A 27,577-nucleotide genomic window follows, 5' to 3' on the forward strand; every position below is an offset into this window, starting at 1 on the left:
CCTATTCAATCTATTCTTTGCTTGCATCTTGTCAGATTCTGTGCAGGATTGGTCAGTTCTTTTACTCTAACCTAGCCACTTGAACACATGGATTACAGCCAAGGGAATTAGAAGCTACAGCTGTTGACGACCACTGGCAAGTCCTGTGCTTTGAAGTCTCCATTGGATTTGCGCACCAAAAACTGATTTAAAACAATGGTGTCAAAGAATAACATCCACAGTAACTATAATAATGGACCTTCAGTGCCTCCATTCTTATATTCATGCTTCCAGACTGAGACTGCAGAGCCACCTTTGTGCCCACAGATGAACTACACAACTGGTTTTCATAATGGATCTCTGATGAATTTTAGAATATTTAAAGATATATGTATCTTTATAAATATTCTAAAATTCATTTCCCAAGCTCTAGATAAGATGCAGACATTCCAATCTGCAGAATTTAGTAACAACACTTTTCTTCTGTTTTCCACTGAACAGGAATAATTCCTGAAAAAGTATTGCTTCCCTATTACATTTGCTGCTTGAAATGATTTTATATCTGCCACTGTTAAACACAGGCAGCTATATTATCTTGCCAGCTATCACACACTATGGACATGGAGCAAGATTACTGCATTTACTATCTGCAGTAATAAAAGGAATTAAAAACGCTAGGCAAGCAACTCAACTTTTGATTAAACAATAGTAGTTGCAAGACAAGCCATAAAAACACTATTTTTGTGCTATAACTGATGTTTCATTTTTTACATTGAAGAAAAGTTAACATTAACTTTCAAATTTATAAGCGGTAAATAAAATTAAATATTTGCAGCTTCTTCAGCAGTCTATGGTGCTACCTGCTGAATTACTATATTCACATCTTGTATTAAATTGCAAGCTAGCCAGTCAGCCAGCCATGTTCAGCCTTGCAAGTTTTATAGATCTATCATGTGAAATTAGTTCAGTGTCATGCATACCCAGAAAATTGTGTTAAGTAAACCATTGTTAATGATATACCTAAAATCTTATGTGACATCTGTTAGGAAGCTATGGTATTTAAGTTGCTTACCATGTACTTTGGACTTGTATACAAATTTAGGGTAAAAATCCATGTTAATATTAACTTGACCCAACCCAACCAAAAAAGAGAAATTATTGGGACATGTAGTTCTTCTATACTACATAACTATGCTACTTATGTTCACATCCAGGTTTTATTGTAGAGAATTCTTGCTCAGAGAAATAATAGCAAATCAATACATCAAGAAGGGCTGAGATATCTTTATCTTATTCCTGGTACAAAGTTTTATTTTACATAACAGGATCTGGACTAACGGGCATTAGTCTTCATGGTAAAAAAGAATAAAAGAAATTCAAGTTAACAGCGGATTCCCATGCCAATAGCCATAAAAGTCCCAAATGTTCCACCACTCTGCATCATGGTTTTGCCAATGCCACCCATCAGTTCTCGTCCTCTCATGCCAATCCTAAAAAAAGAAATAATATTGAACAGAAAGTTATTTTTCAAAATAAGTAAAAGAAAATCATCAATAGAAGATAAAAAGTGTCAGGATAAAGAACACCAAAGTTGCTTGCTGGATGTGGATGTTTGCTTCCTCCCTAATCAAAACATAGTTTCAAGGACAGACCACAGACAACCAAACTCTACAAATTACCGTATATACTTGAGTATAAGCCGACTCGAGTATAAGCCGAGACCCCCAATTTCACCCCCAAAAACTGGGAAAAGTTGTTGACTCGAGTATAAGCCGATCCGCCGTTCTGCATGCCTCGGAGGCTGGATCCGCGCTCTGCAAGCCTCTGGGATCCTGGGAGGCCTAATGCAAGCACCAGCCCGCCTGCCTCAGGTCTCCCCCACCCCCAGATACTGGGCTTCAGCACAGCTGGCTGTCTTGCCAAAGAGAAACATCTGGGAAGGAAAACCCTGTCTTACCTCTTTCCCAATTCTGCCTCTGCCCTTCCTCCTACCAAGGTGTTCTGGGACTAGTTCCCTAGCCTTTTGGAGCTTTTGGTGTTCGCCCATCAGCTGTCTACGGGGAGGCAACAAAGCTGCCTCTCTAGGCTTTGAGAAAAGGCCCCTTGCACAAAAGGCAGCTTCAGGACGAGCTTCCAAAAACCCTTTCCTTCCTTAACGCCCTCCCCACCTTCCCCCAGAAAGCCATATTTCTTTTTTTTTTATTGAAAATTTTTATTGAAGTTACAATATTATCCCCTCCCCAACCCACCCCAGAACCCCTCCCCCTCCCCCATATTTCTTCAATAACAAAAACATAAAAAGCTGGTTGGGATGTACTCGCTGATTTCCCCCCCCCTTTTTTTTAGATGCTAAAACTAAACTCTCCCTCTGCCTTCCAACCAATATCCCTTTTTAAAATCTTACCTTGGCTCCAGATGGAAGAGTAGAGGAACTAAGCTAGTAAGGAGAGAATTTTTTTCTGCAACTTTTTACTCCTGAAGTAGTAGTAGTAGTAATAGTAGTAGTAGGAATAATAATAATAAATCCCTAAAAGTTGTGCCAGAAAATGGAGGACGCTGGGTCTTTGCAAGTTTTAGCTGTCTGTCAGACTGCCTGAAAAGGGCGGCCTTCAGGCAGCCAGGCGGACAGCTAAAGCTTGCAAAGACCCAGCGTCCTCCATTTTCTGGCATAACCTTCGGAGATTACTTTAAAAAAAAAAACAAAAAAAACCTTCAGAGGAAAAACAGCTGCAGAAACATTTTGTCTCCTTGCTGGCTTGGTTCATCTACTCTTCAGCCAGGAGGGAGTCCAAGGCCTAGAGAAGGAGAGCTTTGCAGCATCCCTATGGACAGCTGATGGGCAGACAGCTGAAAGAAGCAGGCAGGCAGGGCGCGGAGGAACGGAGACCTGCAGGTCTCGGACGGCGGTGGCTTGGGAGAGGTGCGCGCGATCCCGGAAGCACCAAAGCCTCGGCCGCGCACAAGTCCTCGGTAAGTTTTTTTGTTGACTGGAGTATAAGCCGAAGTGGAATTTTTCAGCCCAAAAAGTGGGCTGAAAAATTCGGCTTATACTCAAGTATATACGGTATGTTTTTCATGATTTCCTTTAGTCATTATATTCACTACTTCATAAACATAATGAGACCTGGATTTAGGAGTATTTAGTAAGTCTTAAAAAGTACATCCAAATATTCTACAAACCTTAATGTCAAGTTTAAGATATTAAGTTATTAATATACTATTAATATACCTATTGTACTAAGCTGGCAGCTTTGTTTGCCATAAAGAAGATTCAGTGTGTCATAATTACACTACATAAAACTATGGAATTTTGCTTCTAACATACCTGACACAAGAAAACGTGCCAAACAGTGCACCTGCTGCCATGCCAACAGCGAAGCCCATCATAAAGCCCATTTTTACTCTGTCAAAACAACTCGGCTGGGACTGGCCATATGATCCCACTGTCACAGGCATCTAGGAAGAAAATTGAGCACAAATGTAATAAGTATTGCTTCTAAACACTAAGAGAATCCCATTTTCAATTTGAAAGAATATTTGTATTGCTAACAATATTTGAAGCATGTTAAAATCATCAGTGATCTATTTAATGAGAATTTTAGCTAGATCTTTATAATTTAAGCCTCATATTTCTCATAAAAATACACAAATATGCAAGGCTATATCCATCAGACCTTCACAACAAATCATTGTGGATAGGCCACAATTTCTAATAAAATACTGTAAATGGTTGCCTAGAACCAGAAAGAAATAGCTATTTCTTGTGGTTTATAAAATAGTGCACAAATATGTGCCAAAATAAATACAGATATAAAAATTAAGTTATATGTCCCAATCATGATTAATGAAATTTGGAAGTTAACCTTTGGAAATCTAGGAATGTCAATAATCAACTAAACATTTTCAGCATGCTAATCAATCCTTTGCTGAACTGTTTATCCTTAATTTATTCAGCATGATTTTCAAGATGTGTTTTAGATAAAAGCCAATTTTGGCATCTCTATGGACATTAAGGACAATATCATGCATAGCTACTCTGTGAATTTTTTTCAAAATATTTTGGTTTAGGATTGTAAAACATTAAGGTTGCACGTGATCATTGGAAAAAAACACTTCCAAAATAATAACTCGGAGGACTAGTGCAGAGGGTAGTACTCAGTCAACCTTGGCCAATTTCAAAAAGCTGTTTTTGCTGTGAGCCTCAGAGAATCTCGTATAATTAAAATTAGTACAATATGAATAAGGAGAAACATTCATATTTTTGCCAAAATTGCACGAAGTCCCTAGAATCAAATTAAATTCAGGAAAGATTTTAAGAACATAAAAACTTGTTAAATTGGATCAACAGTTAATCAAATCTAACGTTGTTTTCCCCAGTAAACAATGAGATGCAGGAAGCTTAATAATAATGCTAGAATAAGCTAATCTTCATTCATCTCTCCCTAGCAGCTGATAATCGAGACATATCTCAGTCTAAGGTAAAGAGCCATTTTGGTATACTGGTAAAAGCATTAAGCTAGAAACTAGGAGATATGAGTTTAAGTCTGGCCTTGGGTACAAAGCCAGCTGGGTGAGTGACTTTGGGACAATCATTACCTAGCAAATAGGTAATGGAAAACCATTTCCAAAATCTTGCCAAGAAAATTGCAGGTACTTGTTCAGGTAATTATTAGCAGTTAACACTGACTTGAAGGCAAAAAACAAAAGACAGTAATAGGCAGCCATCAAAATTACAAGGTACAAGCTATTTACAGTCTGTTCCTCCATGAATTTATACTGTCCCATTAAAGCAGACTAAACCAGTGTTAAAATGATACTCCATATCAAGAGAATGTGGAACAGTTAGCCAAAAAAACCCCCAAACAATCTCAGTCCTGGGAGAGTATGAGAAACAAACTCAAAATAACTGTTATTCGTAGACTCTTCATAGACTCTTAGTGACTCCTTTCCTGATTATCTGTAGGATAATAAGTATGATAATGAGATAAACAAGAATATGGAAACACACATATCCCAGTTATGCTGGATCTCTAGCAGCCTTTGCTACCTTTCATTATGGTATCTTCTGCACCGACTGTGAAGATTGAGAATAAGAAACTCTCTTCAGTAGTCCCAAAGGTGCTTTTTCAAGAGGAACTGGACTTTGTTTTTCTTTGAAGATGTTTCACTTCTCATCCGAGAAGCTTCTTCAGCTCTGAATGAAAGGATTTATATTCCTTGCAGACAGTTGGTCGTTTGCATTCTTTTAGAGTCGTTGATGCTACTTGGGGGTTTGTCGGTATCCTGAGTCACCTAAATAGTGCAAATGGATGTGGAGCCCTTTAGGAACTGCTGAAAGGACTGTGTTGTGGAACTGTGCTTTCTGCAGGTTGTTTTCTGCCCTGTGTCCCTTCACTGTTGAACACAGGCGCAAGCTCTTGGGGATGATTCTGTATTGTCTGCATCTCAAACTGAAGTGCAAATGGTTTCTGTAGTCTGCAATTTTTCTGGAAATCAGTTCATACTCTGTACCATTCGAAGGGCATTTATCCCAAAGTGCATAGCTAAATGTCTATGTAGATTCTCAGTCACCCAAATCATGGCTGTCCCAAAAGTGCTTTTTCAAGAGGTAACTGGACTGTTTTTCTTTTAAGAAATTTCCAGAAAAATTGCAGACTACAGGGTATGTTTAAACTATCCCAGTTTAAGAACCACTGCTTTAATGACTCACCTATAACACTTTTCAGTTGGATTATAGAAAGAAGCTCTACATGGGGCTGCCCTTGAAGACCATTCAGAAGCTTCAAATGGTGTAGTATGCAATTGGCATGGCTAATAATTCTCACGTAAAGTCACTACTATGGGAGTTACATTGCTGCCAATTAGCTCCTGAGTGAAATTCAAGCTGCTGTTTCCTTACATGGGTCATGTCCAGGTATCTCTATGACTGCATTCTCTGAGTGGAACCTGTTAATCAAGACTTGCTGAGAATCCCAGTACTGAAGGAATCCATGTTCAGAGACTTTGGGTTCAAGTCTGCTCAATGAATTCCCTTTGGAGCAGTTTTTTTGGATTGTACTTGTGTCAGACGCTGTCAGCAGCCTATCTTCATCTTCTTTGAAGCTTGTTAGCAACTGCCATAACTGGATGGAGGGGGCACTTGAGAGGGGAAGATTGCTGGAGGTGTGAATCTTGTGGGAAACGGGAGTATGGACACTTGACAGGAACCAGAGGTGCTAAACTGAGTCATCTTCCTCCCTTCAAGGGCACTGGCCCTGGGAAAGGAATTTGTTGGGGGGAGGGTTTGGGACATTGGAGATGGCTTTCAATACATGATTTTCGTGTGGTTTTTCTTCAGAGCTTGCCTTGATCACACTACACTCAACATCCCTAGTAAAAATACCGTTTTTCTAACACCTATGGAGTTAAGGGATCATTCCTAGGGAGCAAGTCGGGGCCAGGCTGACAGAAGCACTGAGGCCCTTCGTGTTGAAAGGATTAGCTAGTGACATCACCATTGCCCAGGAAGATGCCCAGTTGGGGGCTCCTTTCACATCCCAGGCAGGAGCTAGAGTGGATGACAGGAACTCAATCCCACCCCATGACAGCACTCTGGTCTCGAACGTAGGCTTGCTAACCTCCAACCCAGCATCCTAACCATGCAAGCTCCATGCTCCCTTTGGAGCAATTTACTCTCAGATATACACCTCGGCTCTTTTATGACTCATGGACTTCAACTCCCAGAATTAGCTGACTCAGGAATTCTGGGAGTTGAAGTCCATGAGTCATAAAAGAGCTGAGGTTGCCTACCCCTGACCTAGTAGATGATTGAGGAATGGCAATTGTTGTCCCCATCTTCAAAAAGAAGAAAAAGGAGGATCCAGGGATCACAGATTCAACACTGACATCAATAAAGGGGAAGACTCTCTTAGAGAATGGTTTTTTCAATTCTGGGAATCATAGGAAGGATTTATAAACTCAAAGAATGATTTGGGGATTAGAAATTAAGACCTATTTAGAAAGATTAAAGGAACAAAGTATGTTTAGGTCTTGAGAAAGCACAACTGAAGGAAAGTAGATCAAGACCTATTCCCTTTTTTTCCCAAGGCACAGAACTTGGAATAATCAATCTAAATTGCAGGAAAATGGTTTCCACTTAAACACTAATAGAAATTACCTAAAAGTAAAAACAGTTCAACAGTGAAACCAATTATCCAGAAAAGTAGTATCTGCTTCACTAGATATATATTTAAAAAGAGGACTAAAGATAATCTTTCAAAGATACTTTAATACGTATTTCTGCGGATTGAACTTGATGCTATAAATGACCCCTTCCAGCAGATCTGTTTAGCAAAAATAAATTAAAAACTTTAAGCAGCTTCTAAATAAAGAGATTAACACATTTTTAATATTTGTTGGAATGCAAATACTAGTAAACTGATTCAGGGAGCCTAATTTAATTATTTTAATTTACTATCTCCAACATTCAGATATGTGTTTTAAATCTGCAGATGTGACACTGATATGCAGGATTAAACAATTTATAAGATAGTGATACAACCTACTGTATAATTACATTGATATTTGTACATATTATGAACATCAAATTTGTTCTTAAGTTTATATTCAGTCCATAAACAAGCAAATTTCTTTTCTCAGGAAAAATTATCAACTTCCAAACCTCTACTTTTAAAAGGGACAGTGAATAATTGCAAGGGAAAGAAAGCAAGATGCACTACAACGGCCTACCACATTTCTGCTAAGTAGCCATACATCTTGAGGTTTTAACATATTATGAACCTGTCTTTTTTCCGTATTCTTTCACTGTGAATTCCTGAACTGCTATGTCTTAAAAGTGATTGGGTTACTTATAGTAAGCCACGACCATACATATATAAGTGACCGCCAAGACGTATAGAAAACCAGGGTTTTATAGGCAAAGGTTCAACTGGCTACCACACTAAGATATAACTATGGCTGAGTTCATAAAGCATTAAGGCCGAACTAAGTAAAGAACCTGATGCGTATTTAGGCCAACACAGCTAAGGCACTGGTAGCTGCGACTTCACATTATTGTGTATACAACAATATTAAATTTATATGCCGCCCGGCTCCTAGCGTTTTTGGTCGCTCTAAGCTTTAATTAAGCTTGGTAAAATAAACAAATACATTTAAAAGGCCTCTCCTCAGAAACGGGGGCAAAAAAAATCAACCCGGAAGCGCTTCAAACGTTGAGCCGCCTGATATAAAATCCTAGGCCCATTTATAGGCGAGGCCGTCTCTCACCTCGACCCCTGAGAAGTCTCTCCAACGACGATCTCTTACCGTTCGGTCTGCTTCCGGCTCAGTCTGATGACGAAACAGGAAACAACCTCAGACTAGGGTGAAAGGTTAATTGTAGTCGCTGCTGAGCTTTGAAGCTGCGTTGTGTTATAGTTTAGGAGCGTACAGGGGGGGAAAACCGAGAAGAGGGGATGATGCTGATATTACGGCCGACGGCATTGTGGATCTCGAAAGGGCGGGTGGTTTTCCAAGGAAGGAAGTTTTCGGGGGCTGTGCACCAACAAGGTAAACTCACTTCTTTTGAAGGGCTGACCTGACTGGAATTCAGCAGATCTGGGTTTGAAGTAGCAAAGTTTTAACCTGCTTTTAATGTGTTTTAATTTATTTGTGGGCATCTTGTTTAATCTTTTAATTTTTGTATTTTGTCTTTTAATATGTATTGCCCTGTTCACCGCCCTGAGTCCTTCGGGAGAAGGGCGGTATACAAATTAAATAAATAAATAAATAAATAAATAAATAAATAAATAATATATAGGCATCTTCTTTCTCAGATTTAATGATATCTGCCTGCTGTGCGGCGTTTTCCTCTGTTCTGTTGGCTAAGCTATCCTCTGCAAGGATAAAGTTAAAAAGATATGACACTCGCAGGGTGTGACGTTTGAGCAGCACTCTTGCATTTTGGAGGCAGGTTCTCATACAGTGAGAAGCTTAAGAAGTTGGAATTCAGAATCGTTTCCACTCTCATTCCCCCCCCCCCATTTCAAAGGGCATTTCTTAAGGTTGTTTTGTTGTCTTTTGCTAGGTAAAGGCCATGTTGATGAATCTTTACTCCGACCACTATATATGGATGTCCAAGCAACTACCCCTCTGGTATGTCAACTAAATTCTGGTTTGGGATTTTGTTCTTTACTAATGGAAAAATAAAAGTAACCTGTATTTGCAGGATGTCTCATTGGATTCAAATGTTCTTTAGGAATAGACACTATTCTCATATTTTACTCCAAGAGTTTAATATGGATTATGTAAGAATCTCCCTTTATTCTTTTACACAAAGGCAACTCTGTGAGGTAGTTTGGATTTGGCTATCCCAAAATCAACAGAGTTTCCATTGCTATAAATGGCCTTGAATCTGAAGGTCCTTGTACAGGATTTTTATCACTATGTTGCACTGGCTATTTGGTGGCTTCCATATGTTTTATACAAAAATTATCATCACAAATCAGGATGGTGAGGTTAATAGTTGTAATCCAAAATATCTGGAGGTCTCCAAGTAGCCTACTCTGATTCGTAATGTTTGATTCCTACACTCATCTACAAATATTATATATCAAAGCTGAATTCAAAGAGGAAACATGATTTGGAGCACAGAGACTACTAATATTACATCTGTCAGAAACTTCTTAAACAAGCTATATTCTCATATGAGAAAGTCAGTTTGGTGTAATGATCAAGTTAGAAATCGGGAGGTCATGAATTCTAGTCTAGTATGGGCAGAACGCCAGCTGCATAATGTTGGGTTAGTCACTTTTTCACAGTCATAGGAAGGAGACAATGAGAAATCACTTTTGAAAAACCTTGCAAAAAAAACCCTGCAGGGACTTGTCCAGGCAATTTCTGAGAATCAATGATTGAGTGGAAGAAAAAAAAAACTAGTCCTATAAAAGGACATGCTTGATTTAAGGAGAGACTGACAGGTGCAATACCCATATCCCATGCAGTCTCAAAATCTTTTCCCTTTTAAATTAGGATTATTACACTGTCCTTTTATATATGCATCTATATGCACTTACGTGTTGCATCTCTGTTAAAAGAACTGGATATATTCCTGATATTCATGGGAATCAAATAAGAGCAAAAACAAAGTAAAATGGCTTGCTTTATATCTTATGTTCTAGGACCCAAGGGTTTTGGATACCATGCTGCCTTATCTTGTGCATTACTATGGCAACCCACACTCTAGAACCCATGCATATGGTTGGGAAAGTGAAACTGCAATGGAAAAAGCCAGACAGGTGAGAATATTATTTTGTTCTTAAAATTAAATAATACATCTGTTTCTACTGTATTGTTAAGCAGTTTTGTTCTGAAAAATGTCACAGATTTTTTCCAAACAATTCTGTTCTAATTTACATTTGTGCATTCCTTTTTTCCCCTCCAGCAAGTTGCATCATTAATAGGAGCAGATCCTCGCGAAATTATTTTTACTAGTGGGGCCACAGAATCAAACAATATAGCAATTAAGGTAAATTTATGTATGTGTATATGTATGTATGTATGTAACTCTGGGCGGCTTTCAGTTACACCTAAGTTAAAACATAAAAAGTCAAAATCAAACCTTAAAACCAAAAACACATGGGGAGGATGGGGTGTAGTGGGGGAAGGGAGGTGGGATTTGTTATTACTCAATCAACCACCTCCATTGCGCTGGTTCCCCCCTGGAGCCCCAAGCCAACTGGCAAATCCAATACAGTGCAGTATTAATTGAAAATGTTATAAAAATAGTAATTTCTCAGTACTATGAGAATTAAACAATTGCTCTGTTTCCCTTTAGTTCTAAGGAGGACATGTATTTGAATAAAGCAATAGCAACTAATGACATACCCATATATCTTTTTTCTCGACTATAAATAAATAGGTACTCCAGCTTGAACTGTACATATAGAAAAGATGGGATAAAAGTCTAAAAAAATATTTTTTTCTTTTTTCAGCAAAAAGAATGGGTTTGCAGTCACTAATAAATGTAATAATCTTTTCTCTAAACAACATCTTTTGGAATGGAAGCATACTTTATAGTTGATGTTGCTGATATTATACCTACTAATTCAAAAATCTCTTCTAATATTTGAACTGTTATAGCATTTTGTGTCATTTTATAAATTCCTGTAATAACTAAAAACCAAAGGTAATTTTTCACTTTTTTTTCCTTTTCTGCCTCAAATCTTTAGTTCCCTCTAGTGTCCAATTTTTGAAATCATAGTCTCAGATACACATTATGCCTTAGGATAGTAAATAAACAATTTCTGAAAGTGTTTAGAAACTGAAGTTAGTAAGCTTGGTGTTCAAAAAACTCAGCTGCAGCTGATGCCTTTATCTCCCAGAGTTCTAATCCACAGGAGACCACTTGCCTGCATCTTATCACAGGGAGCAGCCTTCCAGAGAACCTGTGGGCAATCTCCCCTCCTCTCCTTGTCTGGAGAGGTTCCGAAGAACTGGTCTAATTGCCAGTTCAGGTTTTAACACAATTGTTGTTTCTGCTCTTTCCAAAATATATTTAGTTTGCCTGGAAGTTGTTTTTTCTGTAGATGAAATATTCTGTGATTCATTTAACTATTCCTCATATGGCTTCATTTCCAGGCCTTTCATCATCTTGCTAGCCTTCCTATGAACTTGTTCTAATTTGTCACTATCATTTTTAAACTGTGATGCCCAGAATGATCACAGATACTCTCTGTCATCTGGATTCTGTGAGCTTGTTAATACGTCTCAACATAGCATTTGTTTTATTAATGCTATCTGATGTTTAACTTATGGTTAGCAAAAATACCCAGCATCCCTTTACATATATACTATCTAGCCAGTATCATCTTGTACTTGTGCCTTGTATTTTTCTTGCCCAGATACAATGTGTTACGTGTCTCCCTGTTAAATTTCATTCTTTTAATTCCATACATTACTCAGATCTATCTGTATCTTCTTTTAATCTTCTCTCTTTCATTTAAATTATTAGCCATTCCTTTGATTCATCTACAAACATTATAAGTTTCCCCTTTATAAGCTCCTCTTCTCTCAGCTAAATCATTGATAAATCATTGATACTAGAGACACTCAGTGGCTGAATTGAAGCTATTAATGAACTCCATTAATAAGTACTCTCTGGGTATGATCACTGCAGCTAACTGCAAGTACATCTAACAGTATTATCATCTTGCCTGTATTTTACCATTTTGTTAAGGATTATCATGAGGCACTATGTCAAAGACTTTACTAAGGTTCAGGTTTACTGTGTCTGTGGCATTCCCCCGATTTACGTAGCACGTACCTCTGTTAAAAAAAAAGTTAAACTGCATGATTTATTTGTGACAAACCTATGCTGAGGCTTAATCATTGTTTGCCTCTCCAAGTGTTCATAGACTCATTATCTGTTCAAAAACCTTGCCCAATATAGATACCATACTAACAGACCTGTAATTTTCCTGGTGATCCTTCTTGTTGAAGATGGGGATAACATTTGCTCTCCTCCAATATTCTGCTTGACTAAATTAAAGCCAAAATCATAATGTTATACTTGAAATTATACTGAGTGTAATTACTTCCATATACGTGCAGAACTGTAGCATGCATATTTCATTAGAAACAAACCTTATTAATGCCAATAGGATTTATTTCTGAATAGGCAATTTCAAACTTTTGGTGACAGTTGGCTGAAGCCTTAAGGAAAATGAAAATTTTACATTTCTAATTTAATATTCAGGAAAACTATCACTTGTCATCACTTTTGATCAAAATCTTGTTTTTTTCTTGTATCAATTTAAAAGGGTGTTGGAAGATTTTATAAATCCAGAAAGAAACATATAATTACAACACAAACTGAGCACAAATGTGTGCTAGATTCTTGTCGTGCACTAGAAGCTGAGGGCTTTCGAATCACCTACTTGCCTGTTAAGAAAAATGGCCTTATAGATATAAAGGTAAATGATTTACTTTCAAATATTTGTACATCTGAAGAATAGAGTGCTGTTTCAGTTTTTTGCTGTCCTCATTAGCCTTAGTATAGCTTGCTGCAGAGAATTTCCTCAATAAAAACAGACAAAATGTTTGTAAGGTAGAAAGTTGGAACTGAAGTTCAGGCTGTTAATCATTTCCAGTAGATCTAAATACATTAATAAATGCCATTTAAAACATAGTAAGCTTGTTCTCACATTGAAGTAATTTGATTAAATGGTAATAGTTTACTTGTCAAGGTGCAATTCTAAGAATACTAAGACCATACAGTACTCAATTTAATGGAACTATTGAGTGTGCATACATAGGATTGTATCAAATAACATTCGTTTGTTTGTTAAAACTTGCTGCTTTTTTACCTCAACAAGAATTTTGACCCTGGGATTCCATTTAAAGATAGAAATTATAAAGTCACCATAATTTTAGAGTAGGGAAAGCTTGAAGAAAATAGCTTCTTGACCTGTTTCCATATCCTTACCAGGTAGCCATAGGAGGTCTATATATTTTATTTGTATAACAAAGTAATATTCTGCATGTATCGGTATGTATATTTCTATTGTCTTGTCTCTGTATTTGTGTATTTGCACCCTAGGAGGCATTGGGAAGTCTACATATGCTCTGTTCTAAGTCATATGACTAGGAGGGAAGGCGGTTAGAATAGCAGTCACCAACCTTCTGAGCCACTGCACAAATACCTCTCCCATAGGAATACATTGGGGGGATTTTTTTTCCCCTAGCCTCCAACCTAATCCAGTCATTTTCAGATTTTGTCTACTGTTTCCTACATACGAGTCTTTACTCTATTTTGTTCAGCTTTCAGAGAGTTATCCTGCTGAAAGACATAGATCCTTTATGCAATTTCTTTCCAGCTTTAAAAATTAACGTAATCAGGATTTGATGGGCTACATGTGGTCTTATATATTAATACACAGATTTGTAGCCATCTTTTATCTTTTTTAATATAATTCTGTGTAGCGTATGTTATGCTTCTAAAATAGTTGTTAACTGAACAAAATCCATAGAAGCAAAAGGTCTATCAAGCAGTAGAATATTGCAATGTGGGAAGAAATATTTTGTTTTACTTGATTTTAGACATTACTTGACCACTCAGAGGCAATGTATGACTAATTTAATTTATATTGAGATTCATCAGGTATACCAACCATTACAGTTACTTTTTCTCTTGTGGAGTGGTGGAATTGTGGGGCCTGTATTATGAGGGCATGACATAAAATGATAGCGCTGTCTCTCTAATCTGAGAATACAAATAAGAAAGATAGGATATGTACAATGCATAATTTGTTTTCCTTGGATTGCCCAAGGCTATGGAAGGCTATATCAAACATGAACTGATAGGATGAACTTAGAATAAGCTATTTTAACATTTTAGTGGCCAGTTCTGATAATGATGATGATGATGTTGGAAGGAATTTTGGAGGTATTCTAGTCTAACCCTCTGCTCAGGCAGAAAACCCTATACCATTTCAGACAAATTGCTGTCCAGTCTCTTCTTAAAAACTTCCAGTGTAGGAGGTTTCACAGCTTCTAATGGCAGGTTGTTCCACTGATTAATTGTTCTAACTCTCAGGAAATTTCTCCTTAGTTCTAGGTTGCTTTTCTCTTTGATTAGTTTCCATCCATTGCTTCTTTTCCTGCCTTCAGGTGCTTTGCAGAATAGCTAGACTCCTTCTTTCTGGCAAGCCTGAGATATTGGAACACTGCTATCATGTCACCCTAGTCCTTCTCTTCATAAAACTAAACATACTCAATTCCAGCAACCGTTCCTTATATGTTTTAGCCTCCAGTCCTCTAATCATCTTTGTTGCTCTTCTCTGTACCATGCATTAAAATAACGAGCTTTTAATTTGTAAAGCTAAATCTTAAAACTGCTGAATTTTAAATTTCTGGATGTGACAGGGTGTTTCTTGTTTGCTCTGACTTCCACTGCAATATAATAATAATAATAATTTAAAGTTGGAAGGGACCTTGGAGGTCATCTAGTCCAACCCCCTGCTCAGGGAGGAAACCCTATACCATTTCAGGCAAATGGCTGTCCAGTCTCTTCTTAAAAACCTCCAGTGTTGGAGCATTCACCACCTCTGGAGGCAGGTTGTTCCACTGGTTAATTGTTCTAACTGTCAGGAAGTTTCTCCTTAGTTCTAGGTTGCTTCTCTCCTTGACTAGTTTCCATCCGTTGCTTCTTGTCCTGCTTTCAGGTGCTTTGGAGAATAGCTTGACTCCCTCTTCTTTGTGGTAGCCCCTGAGATATTGGAACACTGCTATCATGTCACCCCTCACCCTTCTCTTCATTAAACTACACATACCCAATTCCAGCAACCGTTCTCTATATGTTTTAGCCTCCAGCCCCCTAATCATCTTGGTTGCTCTTCTCTGTACCCTTTCTAGAGTCTCGACATCTTTTTTACATCATGGTGACCAAAACTGGATGCAGTATTCCAAGTGTGGCCTTACCAAAGCATTGTAAAGTGGTATTAACACTTCACATGATCTTGATTCTATCCCTCTGTTAATGCAGCCTAGCACTGTGTTGGCTTTTTTGGCAGCTGCAGCACACTGCTGGCTCATATTTAAATGATTGCCCACTAGGACTCCGAGATCCCTCTCACAGTTACTACTATTGAGCAAGGTACCACCTATATTGTACCTGTGCATTTGGTTTTTCTTGCCTAAATGTAGAACCTTACTTTTTTCACAATTGAATTTCATTTTGTTAGATAGTACCCGATGTTCAAGTCTCAAGATCCTTCTGTATCTTAAGCCTATCTTCTGGAGTGTTGGCTATTTCTGCCAGCTTGGTGTCATCTCCAAATTTGATGAGTTCCCCATCTGTCCCCTCATCCAAATCATTGATGAAGATGTTGAAGAGCACTGGGCCCACTACACACTTCCCTCCATGTAGATGCAGTTCCATTGAGGACCACATGCTGAGTACGGACTGTCAGCCAGCTATGAATCCATCTGGTGGTGATGCTGTCTAACCCACATTTTTCTATCTTACAAAGTAGTAGGTTGTGATCTACTTTATCAAAGGCCTTACTGAAGTCCAAGTAAATTATATCCACAGCATTCCTCTGGTCTACTAATTTTGTCACTTGGTTAGAGAATGCAATAAGATTTGTCTGGCGTTGTCTGTTTTTGACAAATCCATGTTGGCTTTTGGTAATGACTTTGTTTGCCTCTAGGTGTTCACTGATTTGTTGCTTGATTATCTTTTTCCAGAATCTTCCCAGGTATTGAGGTCAGGCTGATAGGTCTGTAGTTTCCTGGATCTATTTTTTTCTCTTTTTTAAAGATGGGAACTACATCAGCTCTTTTCCAGTCCTCTGGTAGTTCCACACTGCTCCAGGATCTCTGAAAAATATAGTTCAGTGGTTCTGAGATCACATCTGCCAGTTCCTTACACCTTGGGGTGTAATCCAACTGGTCCTGGTGATTTGAACTCATCAAGGGTGGACAGGTGCTCACTTACCATTTTCTTGCCTACCTTAACTTATGTTTCTAATCTGTTTTTTACAAGACTGTTTTTGATAGGTTGGACTGTTTTTTCCTTTTGTGTAAAAACAGATGCAAAAGATGAGTTAAGTAGTTCTGCTTTCTCCCTGTTGCTTGTCACCTTCTTGCTACTTTCTCCCACTAATGGACCAATCATTTCCTTAATCTTTTTCTTGTTTTGTACATGTTGAAAGAAGCTTTTTTGTTATTTTTGACTTTGGTCGCAAACCTTAGTTCATTTTCAGCCTTAGCTTTCCTCACTTCATCTTTTCAGGCTTGGGCTATTTGCTGATATTCTGCCTTAGCTATGTGCCCCTCTTTCTACTTTTTATACTTGTCCTTTTTGACTTTCAATTTATCAGAGAGTTCCTTATACAGCCATGCTGGTTTCTTTTGAGAGCTGTTATTTTTCTTCTTAGTTGGTATTGTGCTAAACTGGTCTTTTATAATCTCACTTTTCAAAATTTCCCAAGCTTCTTGGGTTGTTTGCCCCTTGAGGATTCTCATCCCTGGAATTCTCCCCAAGCTCTAAGTTTATTGAAATTAGCTCTCTTAAAATGCAAGACTCTAGTTTGACTGTGTTCTATTGCTTGTGCTTGCATAATGTTGAATTCCAATATTGCATCATCACTCCCCCTCAAGATTCCTGTGGCTTCAACACCTTCTATCATTTCATCCCTGTTAGTGAGAATTAAGTCCAATATGGCTGATCCCCTAGTTCCCTTCTCTACGTTTTGGGAGACAAAGTTGTCTGCTAGGTTTGTCAGGAATTGTTTGATCTTCCACTTTGTGCAGAGTTCGTCTCCCAGTTGATGTCAGGGTAATTAAAGTTCTGCATTACTATTGTGATGTGCTTCCTACACACCTTAGTTAACTGACTAGCAAAAGGTTCATCTATTTCCTCTGCTTGGTTGGGTGGCCTATAGTATACACCTATGGCAATGTCATTTTCCCCCCTTTTATATTTACCCAAATGCATTCAAGACAGTTTTCATCATTGTTGTGCTCTATTTCTGTAGAGATGTAGTTATTTCTTATATAGAGAGCAACTCCACCTCCTCTTTTATTTGGTCTGTTTCTTTTAAATAATTTAAATCCTTCTAGCTGTGTGTTCCATTTGTGGGTTTCATCCCACCAAGTTTCCATAATGGCAACAATATCATATCTGCCCTCATTTACCTGAATTTCTAATTCACCCTGTTTATTGCTCATACTCTGTGCATTTTTGTATAGACATTTGAGTCCTTTATATGACTGACCCTGTGTTTACTTTCTACAGAACCTGTGTGGTGCCTGAGTTCCCCTATTTTCTTACTAACTGTTTAATTAGTGCACTTGGTGTGACATTCACTATTTAAAAGATTGATTTTGCTTGACAGCAAGGCTGATATTCTTATCTGCATACACATCTATGTTACATGCACTGAGAACCATATAATTTTTAGATTACCGAGGACAGGAATGTTCTGTATCAATTAACTCACTATCCCCATTGTTCAGTTTAAATATTTCTCTAGAAAATCTGTGAATTTATTAGCAAGTAACTCAGTCCCTTTCTTTGATGGATGCAAACCATCTCTTTTGTACACTTTTTCATTGGACCAGCTGCACACATTGTGATTAATGTAACCAAAGCCTTCTCCTTTACACCACTCCTTTAGCCATATATTGAATTCTGCTATATGCTGGCCTTTTCCATTTTGTTCCTTATACACTGGTAAAACCTCTGAAAAAGTAAGCCTACAGCCCATTATATTTCACCTGTTTTGAACTTGAACTGGTTTGTATATATGTAATTATTTCCCTCTTTTATGATTTTTACCAGGAACTGAAAAATGCAATACAACCTGATACAAGCCTAGTGTCAATAATGACTGTGAATAATGAAATAGGAGTGAAACAACCAATTAGTGATATAGGTACGTAGACATGAATTGTGATCTGTGCTCCAAATAATGGCCTGTGTAAAACAATGGAAGACTCATCATATATAGGCTAACCTGGATTAATTGGTTAAAACTAGTCACAATTTTATTACATACTTACAGACACAGTAGGTAGTCATTGATTTACAACAGCAAAAGGGATTGGAATTTTTGTCCTTAAATAATGCAGTCACAAAGCATGACCAAATCACTTAGCAGCAACAATCCATGCAGCCCTACCTAATCCCGTGGCCATTAGCTAAGGCAACTTCTGGCCAGCTTCTCACAACGAAATCAGCAGGGAAACAAGCAGGAAATAGCATGTTTAGGCAGCTGGCCAGGTGGCAGGTAAGTGGGTGCTGCTGGGTAGGGAAGGAGATAGGGGGTGCAAAGGTGCAAGGGAGGCTTGACAAGGCTTGGGGAAGATACATAAAGTTGCAAGGGAAATGCAGTGAGGTTTGGGGAGCGTGCAAGGGAGATGCAACAAGAGTTGGAGAGAGTGCACAGGGATGTGTGAGGTATGAGGAAGGCACAAAGAGGGTCATGAAGGATGCACAGGAGTATGTAAGTGGCTTGCACAGTACAAGCACAGAGGAGTTGAGTGAGTGGCATGGTGGGGAGATTTACCCTAACAACTTGCGATCTACCTGGCTTCCCCATTTACTTTCTGGGAATGACTTTCCCCATAGACAGGGAAAGGTTGCAAATGGGCATCACATGATAACAGGACCCTGCAACTGGTCATAAGTGCAAGCTGGTTGCCAAGCATCCATATCATAATCATGTGTCTATGGGAATGCTGGAATGGCTGGAATTCTGAGGATTGATCATAACCACCATTGTAACTTTGAACATTGCTCAATGAATGGTGACAAGTTGACCATCAAACTGTATCAGTTTATTGCCTCCAGCTTCTGTCATGAATTCTGCCACTAAGTAAAATTTGTCTATAGCCTTACTGTCTAGTGCAGGGGTGTCAAACTGCCGGCCCGCGGGCTGGATGCGTCACGACGAAATCGCGCCCACCCCATTGCCGGCAATGGGGAAAAAGCTCCAATACGTCGCGCGATGTCATGTGACGTCACGAGTTTGACATGTCTGCTCTAGTGGCTGACTTCTCTATATAATACAAGAAAGAGTTTGAGGTTTGTGAACTCTAGGTAGGAGAAGTTAACTTAGAAACAACCAGGGGATATTTCTTTTTTTTCTTTTTTTGGTAGCCTTTTTTCTTCCAGGGCAGATGCTAAACACAACATTGAAGAAAGTGAATTAGTTAGTGAGCTGCCTACCTCCCTATATTAGAGACAAACACTTCCTATAAATCTGAATCAAGGAGTTATATAAGGAAAAAAACCAATTCTTTTGATTAATCCTCAAAATTATCCTTTGAAGATAAAATATTTTTATACTTAAAATACTTATTTTAAGATGACAGAAATAACTATACTGTGGTGTGTGTTTTTTTTAATTCCAGGTGACATTTGCAGTTCCAATAAAGTTTTTTTCCATACAGATGCTGCACAGGCAGTTGGAAAAATCCCTCTGGATGTCAGTGATATGAAAATTGATTTAATGAGCATAAGTGGCCATAAAATTTATGGTCCCAAAGGTATTAATATTTTGAGTCACTGTATTTAAGCAAGAAAGAGTCATTATTGCATGAATGTTTTAATTGCTGAACTGTACTTCATTGTAGTTTCCCTAAGATTATGGAGTGATAAATACTGAAGTAAGAGCTTATTATTCTTTATTTACTTTTTTAGAAATATTTAAAGACTTCTTTTGAAAAAGACAATCACATACTGAGGCATTATTTTAATTGAATTGCAGGATTTTCTTTGTTATAATACTTAAGCTTTTTATGCAGGAAAAGTTTGTAAATATTTTAAAATTATGTGGAAGCATTATTTATTTTAAGATAGCATTGATCCAATTATTCTGTATAATCTAGGAAGTATTTAGATTTTCAGCTCTTTTGGCTGCATCAATGCCTTAGTATTTAGCAATGACTGAAAGTTAAATAATTGAAACATATTGCCACTTTATAAACATAACCTGTACCTATGGTAATTAAATTGAAACTTCTAAAGATTTTTTGTCTCCTCTGTAATTTTGGGTGTTAATTTCCCCCACTGATTTGTAGCCATGAAATTCAGTGTGGAGTGGCTATACAGTAAAGTCAGTTTGTTATAACTCTGATTCGCATTTGATTGTAAATGAATTTCTTCTAAGCAGCACAGTATTTCTGCAACAAGCATAGCTTGATCTTCTGCATTATGGTCTTGTTATACAAGTAGTCCTCAACTGATAGCAGTTCATTTAACAACTGTTCAAAATTACAATTTTCACGACCATTGCAGCATCCCTGAATTTGAGCATTTGTCTGAAATGGTATAGGGTTTCCTGCCTAAGCAGGGGCTTGGACTAGAAGACCTCCAAGGTCTATTCCATTCCATTCCATTCCAATGGTCACATGATCAAAATTCAAATGCTTGGCAACTAACTCATATTTATGACAGTTGCAGTGTCTCGTGATCATGTGATCACCTTTTGCAACCTTCTGACAAGCAAAGTCAATGGGGAAGCCAGATTCACTTAACAACTAGCTTACTAATTGAATTACTGCAGTGATTCACTTAACAACTGTGGTAGGAAAGGTCATAAAATTGGGCAAAATTCACTTAAATATTTCCCTTAGCAACAGACATTTTAGGCTCAATTGTGGTTGTAAGTCGAGGACTGTATTAAGAGAATGAAGCTTTCTAAATCAGGGTAACAGTTTGAATTCAGAAGTTGTGTTAGTCTGCTTATTCACATATATTATATCAGACGGGCTTTTGTTTTTCCACTCCTTTTTTCTTTTCCTTTTTTTTCTTTTCTTTCCAATCATGCACAGAATTATAAGCACTTCAGCCTTTGATTTCGCATGGATTGATGGAGTAATACACTTGACTTTTAGATTTCTGACACTGTTTAGAAAAAGGTCTGCTAGCTAGAGATGGAATTGCTAAGTAGAATTAAGAATCCTGATTAAAAAGTATATTTTGCGCATTTGTAAGCCTCTGAAATATTTTGAAATGAACAAAATTATTTGTCTGTATAAGGGGTTGGTGCAATTTATGTCCGGCGGCGACCAAGAGTAAGAGTGGAACCTATACAGAGTGGAGGAGGTCAAGAGCGAGGATTACGTTCTGGAACTGTGCCAACTCCATTAGTAGTTGGGCTTGGGGCAGCTTGTGAATTGGCACAGCAAGAAATGGAGGTAAAAACTGTGATTCAATTTCTCTGTACAGGTAGTCCTTGACTTACAACTAGTCACTTACCATTTGAAGTTACAACCTACCCAAAGAAAAGGACTTATGACCCATATCCAACATTCCAACGGTCCCGCCCCCCCATGATCACATGATCACACTTTGGGCAGCAACATGGCTGCATTTACAGCTATTTGCAGTGTACTTCTGGCTTTCAGCAAAACTGTGTCCATAGCAAGCAATGGGTTCACATTTACGATTGCCACATTCACTTAATGACTGCTGCAAAAAAGTTGTAAACTCAGGCCAGTCATGTGACTGACCCATTTTATGACCATCATGACATACAATCATAATGAGCAAGTTCCACTATGGTTGTATGTTGAAGACTACCTGTGTAGTCTATCCACAACATATTTAGGACTGTCTGTTTTTGACATATTCTTAGCATGATGATTTAAATTGAATGTCTACAATATTGTTACCAGCATATAGTGAACTAAAATTGGATTTAATATGTCTTTTACCTATTGAATTATTTTGATCTATTTTTCACTCTTAGCGTTTTTTCAAAAAAATGTGCAGTGCAATTTGTTTTAGTAATAAGTAAAATTCAATTATTTGTTGAACTGTCTTAATTTGTTTAATGTATCTATTATATGTCTTGTGACCCCTCCCATTTTAGTTCACAGGCCTTTTCTTATGAGTCTTAGTATTGGTACTGGTAAGAAAAGAGGTTTGGCAGTTTTTGTAATCACCAGTATTGAGCAAATTCTATTGGATTTCTTCCTTTTTTTATAAGTGTCTCTGTTTTGCTTACATAGCAGCTCTAAATAAATCAACATTTATATTTACATTGCCCTTTGGGTAGTCTTTATTATGCAGAAGCAAACGGCATATAGGTAGTCCTCAGTTAACAACCAATCATTCAGTGACCATTGAAAGTTATGGCACTGCCGAATGAGTGGTACTTACAACCAGTCCTTGAAGTTGTGGCCAGTGTGGCAACCCTGTGGTGACGCAATCCCGATTCGGATGCTTGGTATTTGACTAGCCCTTAACAACAATTGCAGCATCCTATAAAGTCAAGGGGGAAACCGGCAGATAATGTTGCAATTTGCTCCCACTCCTATCACATTTTCTCAAGGATGCCCACTTTGGAATATGAGATTCTGGGGATCTTGTACTCTGTAGCATCTGCCTGCCCAGAGCATCCCTTGCTTATCCTCCACCCAGTGGGGTTAATGCTGGGCCATAGCACCTACCTGTGCACTTATCCACACTCTATAGCATGCACATCCCTGCCAACCACAATTGTGCCAGGCTACAGCACCTACCTGCCCATCCATACTCTGTAGAACTCATCCACCCACCCATTGATCTGCTTGCAAACCACCTAAGGAATGGCTTGTGACTGGGACCTGCAACTTCTTGTCAGCTTTTCCATTTACTGTTTATGTTGGAAGCTAGCAGAAAGTCACAATTTGTGGTCATGTGAAATATTTAATTGATTGTTTATATGCTACTCATCTTACTATCAAGCAACTCTGGGGAGTATATACATTTAATAAAGAAAGAAAGAATGACCCATAATCCTTGTTTAACAGTAGCAACTGAGAATTGCTGTCACTATGTGATGCAGTGACATACTTCATGCTTTATAACTGAATTGCTTAGTGAAAGAAATTCCAATCCCAATTATTGTCATTTAGCAAGGAGTATACTAAAGTAATATTACAATAATAACAAAACTTTTATGATTAATGTGTATGAATTTGGATGAAGAAATGTATGTGTTGTTATTTCTAAGTTTTGATTGTGTCGGTGTGTTCTGTTTTCTAGTCATGTTCATTAATAAAACTAGAAATGATTAATGAGGCAATTAGAGTAAACTGGTCAAAGTTCAAATCCAATGTGATAAATTAATTAGTTTTTGTTTCTTTTCTAGTATGACCATAAACGAATTAGCTTATTAGCTGATAGGCTAATCACAAAAATAATGTCAGAAATTCCTGATGTTGTAATGAATGGAGACCAAGTGCAACGTTATCCAGGTATAATTAGCAAAATGTTGACCTTTGTCATTATTCAGTTGTTGACTTTATATATAATTAGAAAATAGAATTAAATAACTCCAAGTGGTAATTTGTGGGATATTTGATATTGAAACATAATTCCGTAGTGATATTTTCTTTAATACTAACTAGCTGTTGCTCTGTAATGTCCAATGACTTATGGATTGCACGTCATTTTAATTGTTTTATATCTCCAAAAATTACTTTTAAATAGGGTGCTAGAATAACTCCAATGTGTGGAAATGAAGAGCAGAGAAAAATCCTCTTATAGTCAAGGGAAATCTTGTTTCTTTTTCCTGTGCCATCTTCCTTGCCATCTTCATAACTGATTGACTCTTAAGGGTCTTAACATGACAGCTGCAGCATAACAGATTGCTTGAATATATAAGCACATTAATTTTCATAGCTGCTGTATGGCACTTCAGAAGACATAAAAAATAAAATTCCTGTAAAGAACAATAGTTCTAAATACTGGAAGTTTAAGATTATTAAATAATCTGACCTTGCTGTGTTAATGCAGGCTGCATCAATTTATCATTTGCGTATGTGGAAGGGGAAAGCTTGCTGATGGCCCTGAAAGATGTGGCACTCTCTTCTGGAAGGTATAACTTTATATGTAAAATGGCACATGATTCAGCTTAATCTGTTTCTAGAGAAAAGACTGCTTGGAATTTCCAAAGAAATTGGAATTTTACAAGAAAATCAGAATAAGCATATAGCCTAAAAATCTAGGCTGCATCTGTATTCATTCTATTCAGAATCGTCTTCTTAATTATGAATGGCATTGACTGGCTTCCACTCATTTCACTTAAAAATGCTGTTAAGATTTCAGGTTTCTTTTTAAAAACTGTAGATATGTGCTAAACTGGAGAAACTAGCAATGAGGTTTTACTATTGAGAACGGAAACCATCAGCTAATTCTTTTTGCTTAAATCTTTTTTCTTCTCAATTATTTTAATAATTTGAATGTGCCAATGAATTCATGAGATACTTCCAATGATCCAATTCATGTGTAATGCTCTTGACTATATTGTTTTATATTTGGCTCTTTTTTCTTTTTTTCCATTCTCCATTCTTTCATTGATTTTGTAAAATAAATCCTTTTTTCAGAGAAACATGCCACTTTCATTAGGTTATCCAAAATAGTTTGATTAAAAGAAAGTTTTTTATTTGTTTATTAAAAGAAGGTATATTCAGAGTATACCTAACTGTAACCTGCCGCTTTCATGCCTACTCTTGCTTTGCATTAAAACAAGTATCATATTATTTTCTTCTTAGTGCTTGTACATCTGCATCTTTGGAACCGTCATATGTATTGCGTGCAATTGGAACAGATGAAGATTTGGCTCACTCATCCATAAGGTAAGGGTTATTTTGATAAAAGGAAAATTGTGTGTCATCTTTGTATATATGTTTTGTGCTTGATTTGTGTTTTACTTTTTATTTCAGATTTGGAATTGGACGTTTTACTACTGAAGAAGAAGTAGATTATACTGTAAATAAATGTATACAACATGTGAAAAGATTAAGAGAAATGAGGTAAATATTTTTTATTAAAAATAGCAGTTTTATGTGCTTAAAATTAAATTTAGATAAAGATTATGAAGAGAAGATTATTTGTTATCTCCTTCAGTTGTGTCTGCTGTGAAATTACAAGATCTATATAGCTAATTTAAATGGCTGTTACCTAAGGCCTGTATGTATGCTTTGTCATTAGAATTATACTAATAGTATTACATGTAGTATTCAGATCTAACAAGGGTAACAATGTTTTGGATCTATCACAGGTATCTTTGCTGTATCTGTCAGTAGCTGTAAAAAATATTATTTTTGTCTTTTAACAAATATTTATAGTTCTGAGGCACTGAAATTTAATTTTTCTTCTTATTTTACAGCCCACTGTGGGAGATGGTACAGGATGGAATTGATTTGAAAAGCATTAAATGGACACAGCATTAAAATACTTATATATCAGACTGCATGGCTATGGATTAAATGTTTCTGCACATTCCTGAGAAAAAGTATATAGTTTCAAGTGTGCAATCCATGAGTAACCAGTCAAATGCTCTTTTTAAATACAGTGCCTGAAAACTAATTCTAAGGCAGTTTTGTTTTGTGCATAAACTTTCACATAAAGAAGTATACATGGACATAAAATATGCTGACACCAAAGAAATTGCGGTACTTTTAAGATGATCTTGTTGCAGCTTGGTATAATAAGACTTTTGAATTGTATCATTGTGGAAAAATGGTTGATTTTGTTTCTTCTGTAAGCATCATGAGGCTATTCTGAATGTATTTTATTAACATTACTTTTCAGAAATATACATTCAGGAATAATGTTTCTTATAGAAAGTTTACCTTACTAAATCCTACATTTTATGCTTACGCATTAGTGCTTGTTGTATAGCAGTGAGCATGCTAAGCTAAGTAAATCTATAGGTAGATTTTCCTATATAAAATTCAAGTGAAAGAATTAATGTTATGTATTTCATACAGTTATGTATTTCATGTAGAAGCTGCACAGATGCAATTTTTGTGCTTAAACAACTAATAGAAAAGAATATGGTATACAATAAGAATTTTTTTGTTGCATTTGTACACCAAGAGAAAACATTTGATAGAGTTCATAGGAAACTTTTATGGCAAACACTGACCCAATATGGAGAATGCAAAAGCTTATATAATGATTGCAGAAGTGTAGTCAAAACAAACCAAAGAACATCACAACCCTTCATATCCGGAGTAAAACAGGCATGTGTACTATCGCTACTATTGTTTATCACCTACATTGACAGCATAAGCAAAGAAGACAAACCCAAGAATGGAAATAATGTTAACAAACTACTCTGCAGACAAGTACAAGCAAGTACATCTAAGAAATTGCAAGAACATCTTATGGCCATGAACCAAGAATGCCAGACAAACAATACAAGAATCAGCAAAGAGAAAACAGAAGTAATGGCAGTTAAAGAAAAAAGTATATCCTAAACATAGTAATAGAAGGAACAAGCATAAAACATGTATCAAAGTTCAAATATCTAGAAACAACATTCACAGAAGATGGTAAAATGGACGAAAAGATTAACATAGGATGCAGTAAGGCAAACCCAAGTATTAGGACAGCTTGCTCCAGTCCTACAATATAAGGCAGTACCGATCAATACAAAGAAACATCTCATACAAAGCATATTCATCCTCACCCTATGTTACCAGCGCAAAGCATGGACACTTCCGACAAAACAAATGAAAGTTAGCCACCACGAAAGAGAAGGAGGAGGAGGAGTTCATGCAGTCAACATGTTGATTTTTAAAGGTAATATAACAGGGTGCTGGGTTAAAAGAACAAATTTGTTTGGAAATTGCCTGCTTTTGTTTTCTCATATTCATTAAAAATATTTGTTCCTTTTTGCTTGGCAAAGTGATGAGGCTAGTACCTCTCACATTCTGAGATTCTATTTGCCTTAGATTGAATCTTCGATTCTTCCTCCAATAATGCTGTTCCACACTATCTCTGGAAGTTGAAATATTCTAGCGACATGGATAGCAGTCATCCTAATTGCATTCCAGGATATTTTTATGGTGCCATTCAAGTTATTACATTCATGTTGTGACAGGGAAAAAAGAAATAGTGGATTAGTTTTATGGTCATGTTCTATCTGAAATATATTTAGCAAATAAGTATGATGTATTGCTTATGGTTGGAAATCGGAATGTCACAGATGAAATAGTAGGGAAGAAAAGCAATTGGACTGTATGGCCTAGCAAACAAAAATGAAGCAGAAAAATAACATCAGTTTCTGCTAATTGAATTATTCCTTCATTGCTAAGTTCTCAGGAGGAGATG

At 37.1% G+C, this 27,577-nt stretch overlaps 3 protein-coding genes across 7 annotated transcripts in view; 2 read left to right on the forward strand and 1 right to left on the reverse strand.

Moving 5' to 3' along the window:
• The window catches only part of RBM39 (RNA binding motif protein 39), a 43,330-nt gene extending 37,026 nt beyond the window's left edge, over nt 1-6,304 (forward strand). The window contains exon 19 of one of the 2 annotated variants that reach the window (XR_014025738.1): nt 5,706-6,304. The gene's annotated coding sequence lies outside the window, so the exon portion shown is untranslated. Of the gene's footprint in view, nt 1-4,428; nt 4,442-5,705 lie in introns of those variants that run through there. The other variant, XM_081322243.1, reaches the window with a different exon arrangement.
• On the reverse strand, nt 1,249-8,453 carry ROMO1 (reactive oxygen species modulator 1). 2 transcript variants are annotated; one of them, XM_081322250.1, is made up of 3 exons: nt 8,245-8,453; nt 3,305-3,435; nt 1,249-1,469 (listed from the first exon to the last, which is right to left on the reverse strand). In XM_081322250.1, the coding sequence occupies exons 2-3, from the start codon at nt 3,433-3,435 to the stop codon at nt 1,361-1,363; spliced, it is 240 nt and encodes a 79-aa protein (XP_081178376.1). In that variant the 5' UTR covers nt 8,245-8,453; the 3' UTR covers nt 1,249-1,360. The 2 variants fall into 2 exon arrangements, with proteins under 2 accessions (XP_081178376.1, XP_081178377.1); XM_081322251.1 differs by lacking the exon at nt 8,245-8,453 and adding an exon at nt 5,027-5,275.
• Nucleotides 8,315-27,139, forward strand: NFS1 (NFS1 cysteine desulfurase). 3 transcript variants are annotated; one of them, XM_081322248.1, is made up of 13 exons: nt 8,315-8,526; nt 9,044-9,111; nt 10,137-10,253; nt 10,400-10,483; nt 12,777-12,929; nt 18,302-18,395; nt 19,915-20,010; nt 21,506-21,663; nt 23,604-23,709; nt 24,251-24,332; nt 25,009-25,092; nt 25,180-25,269; nt 25,626-27,139. In XM_081322248.1, the coding sequence occupies exons 1-13, from the start codon at nt 8,433-8,435 to the stop codon at nt 25,687-25,689; spliced, it is 1,290 nt and encodes a 429-aa protein (XP_081178374.1). In that variant the 5' UTR covers nt 8,315-8,432; the 3' UTR covers nt 25,690-27,139. The 3 variants fall into 3 exon arrangements, with proteins under 3 accessions (XP_081178374.1, XP_081178373.1, XP_081178375.1); XM_081322247.1 differs by having other exon boundaries at nt 8,316-8,526; nt 19,876-20,010; XM_081322249.1 differs by lacking the exon at nt 12,777-12,929 and having other exon boundaries at nt 8,316-8,526; nt 19,876-20,010.
• The last annotated feature ends 438 nt before the right edge of the window (nt 27,140-27,577 follow it).

This window comes from Vipera berus (assembly GCF_964194415.1).
Source record: "Vipera berus genome assembly, chromosome: 3".
In the NCBI taxonomy this organism is placed as follows: domain Eukaryota; kingdom Metazoa; phylum Chordata; class Lepidosauria; order Squamata; family Viperidae; genus Vipera; species Vipera berus.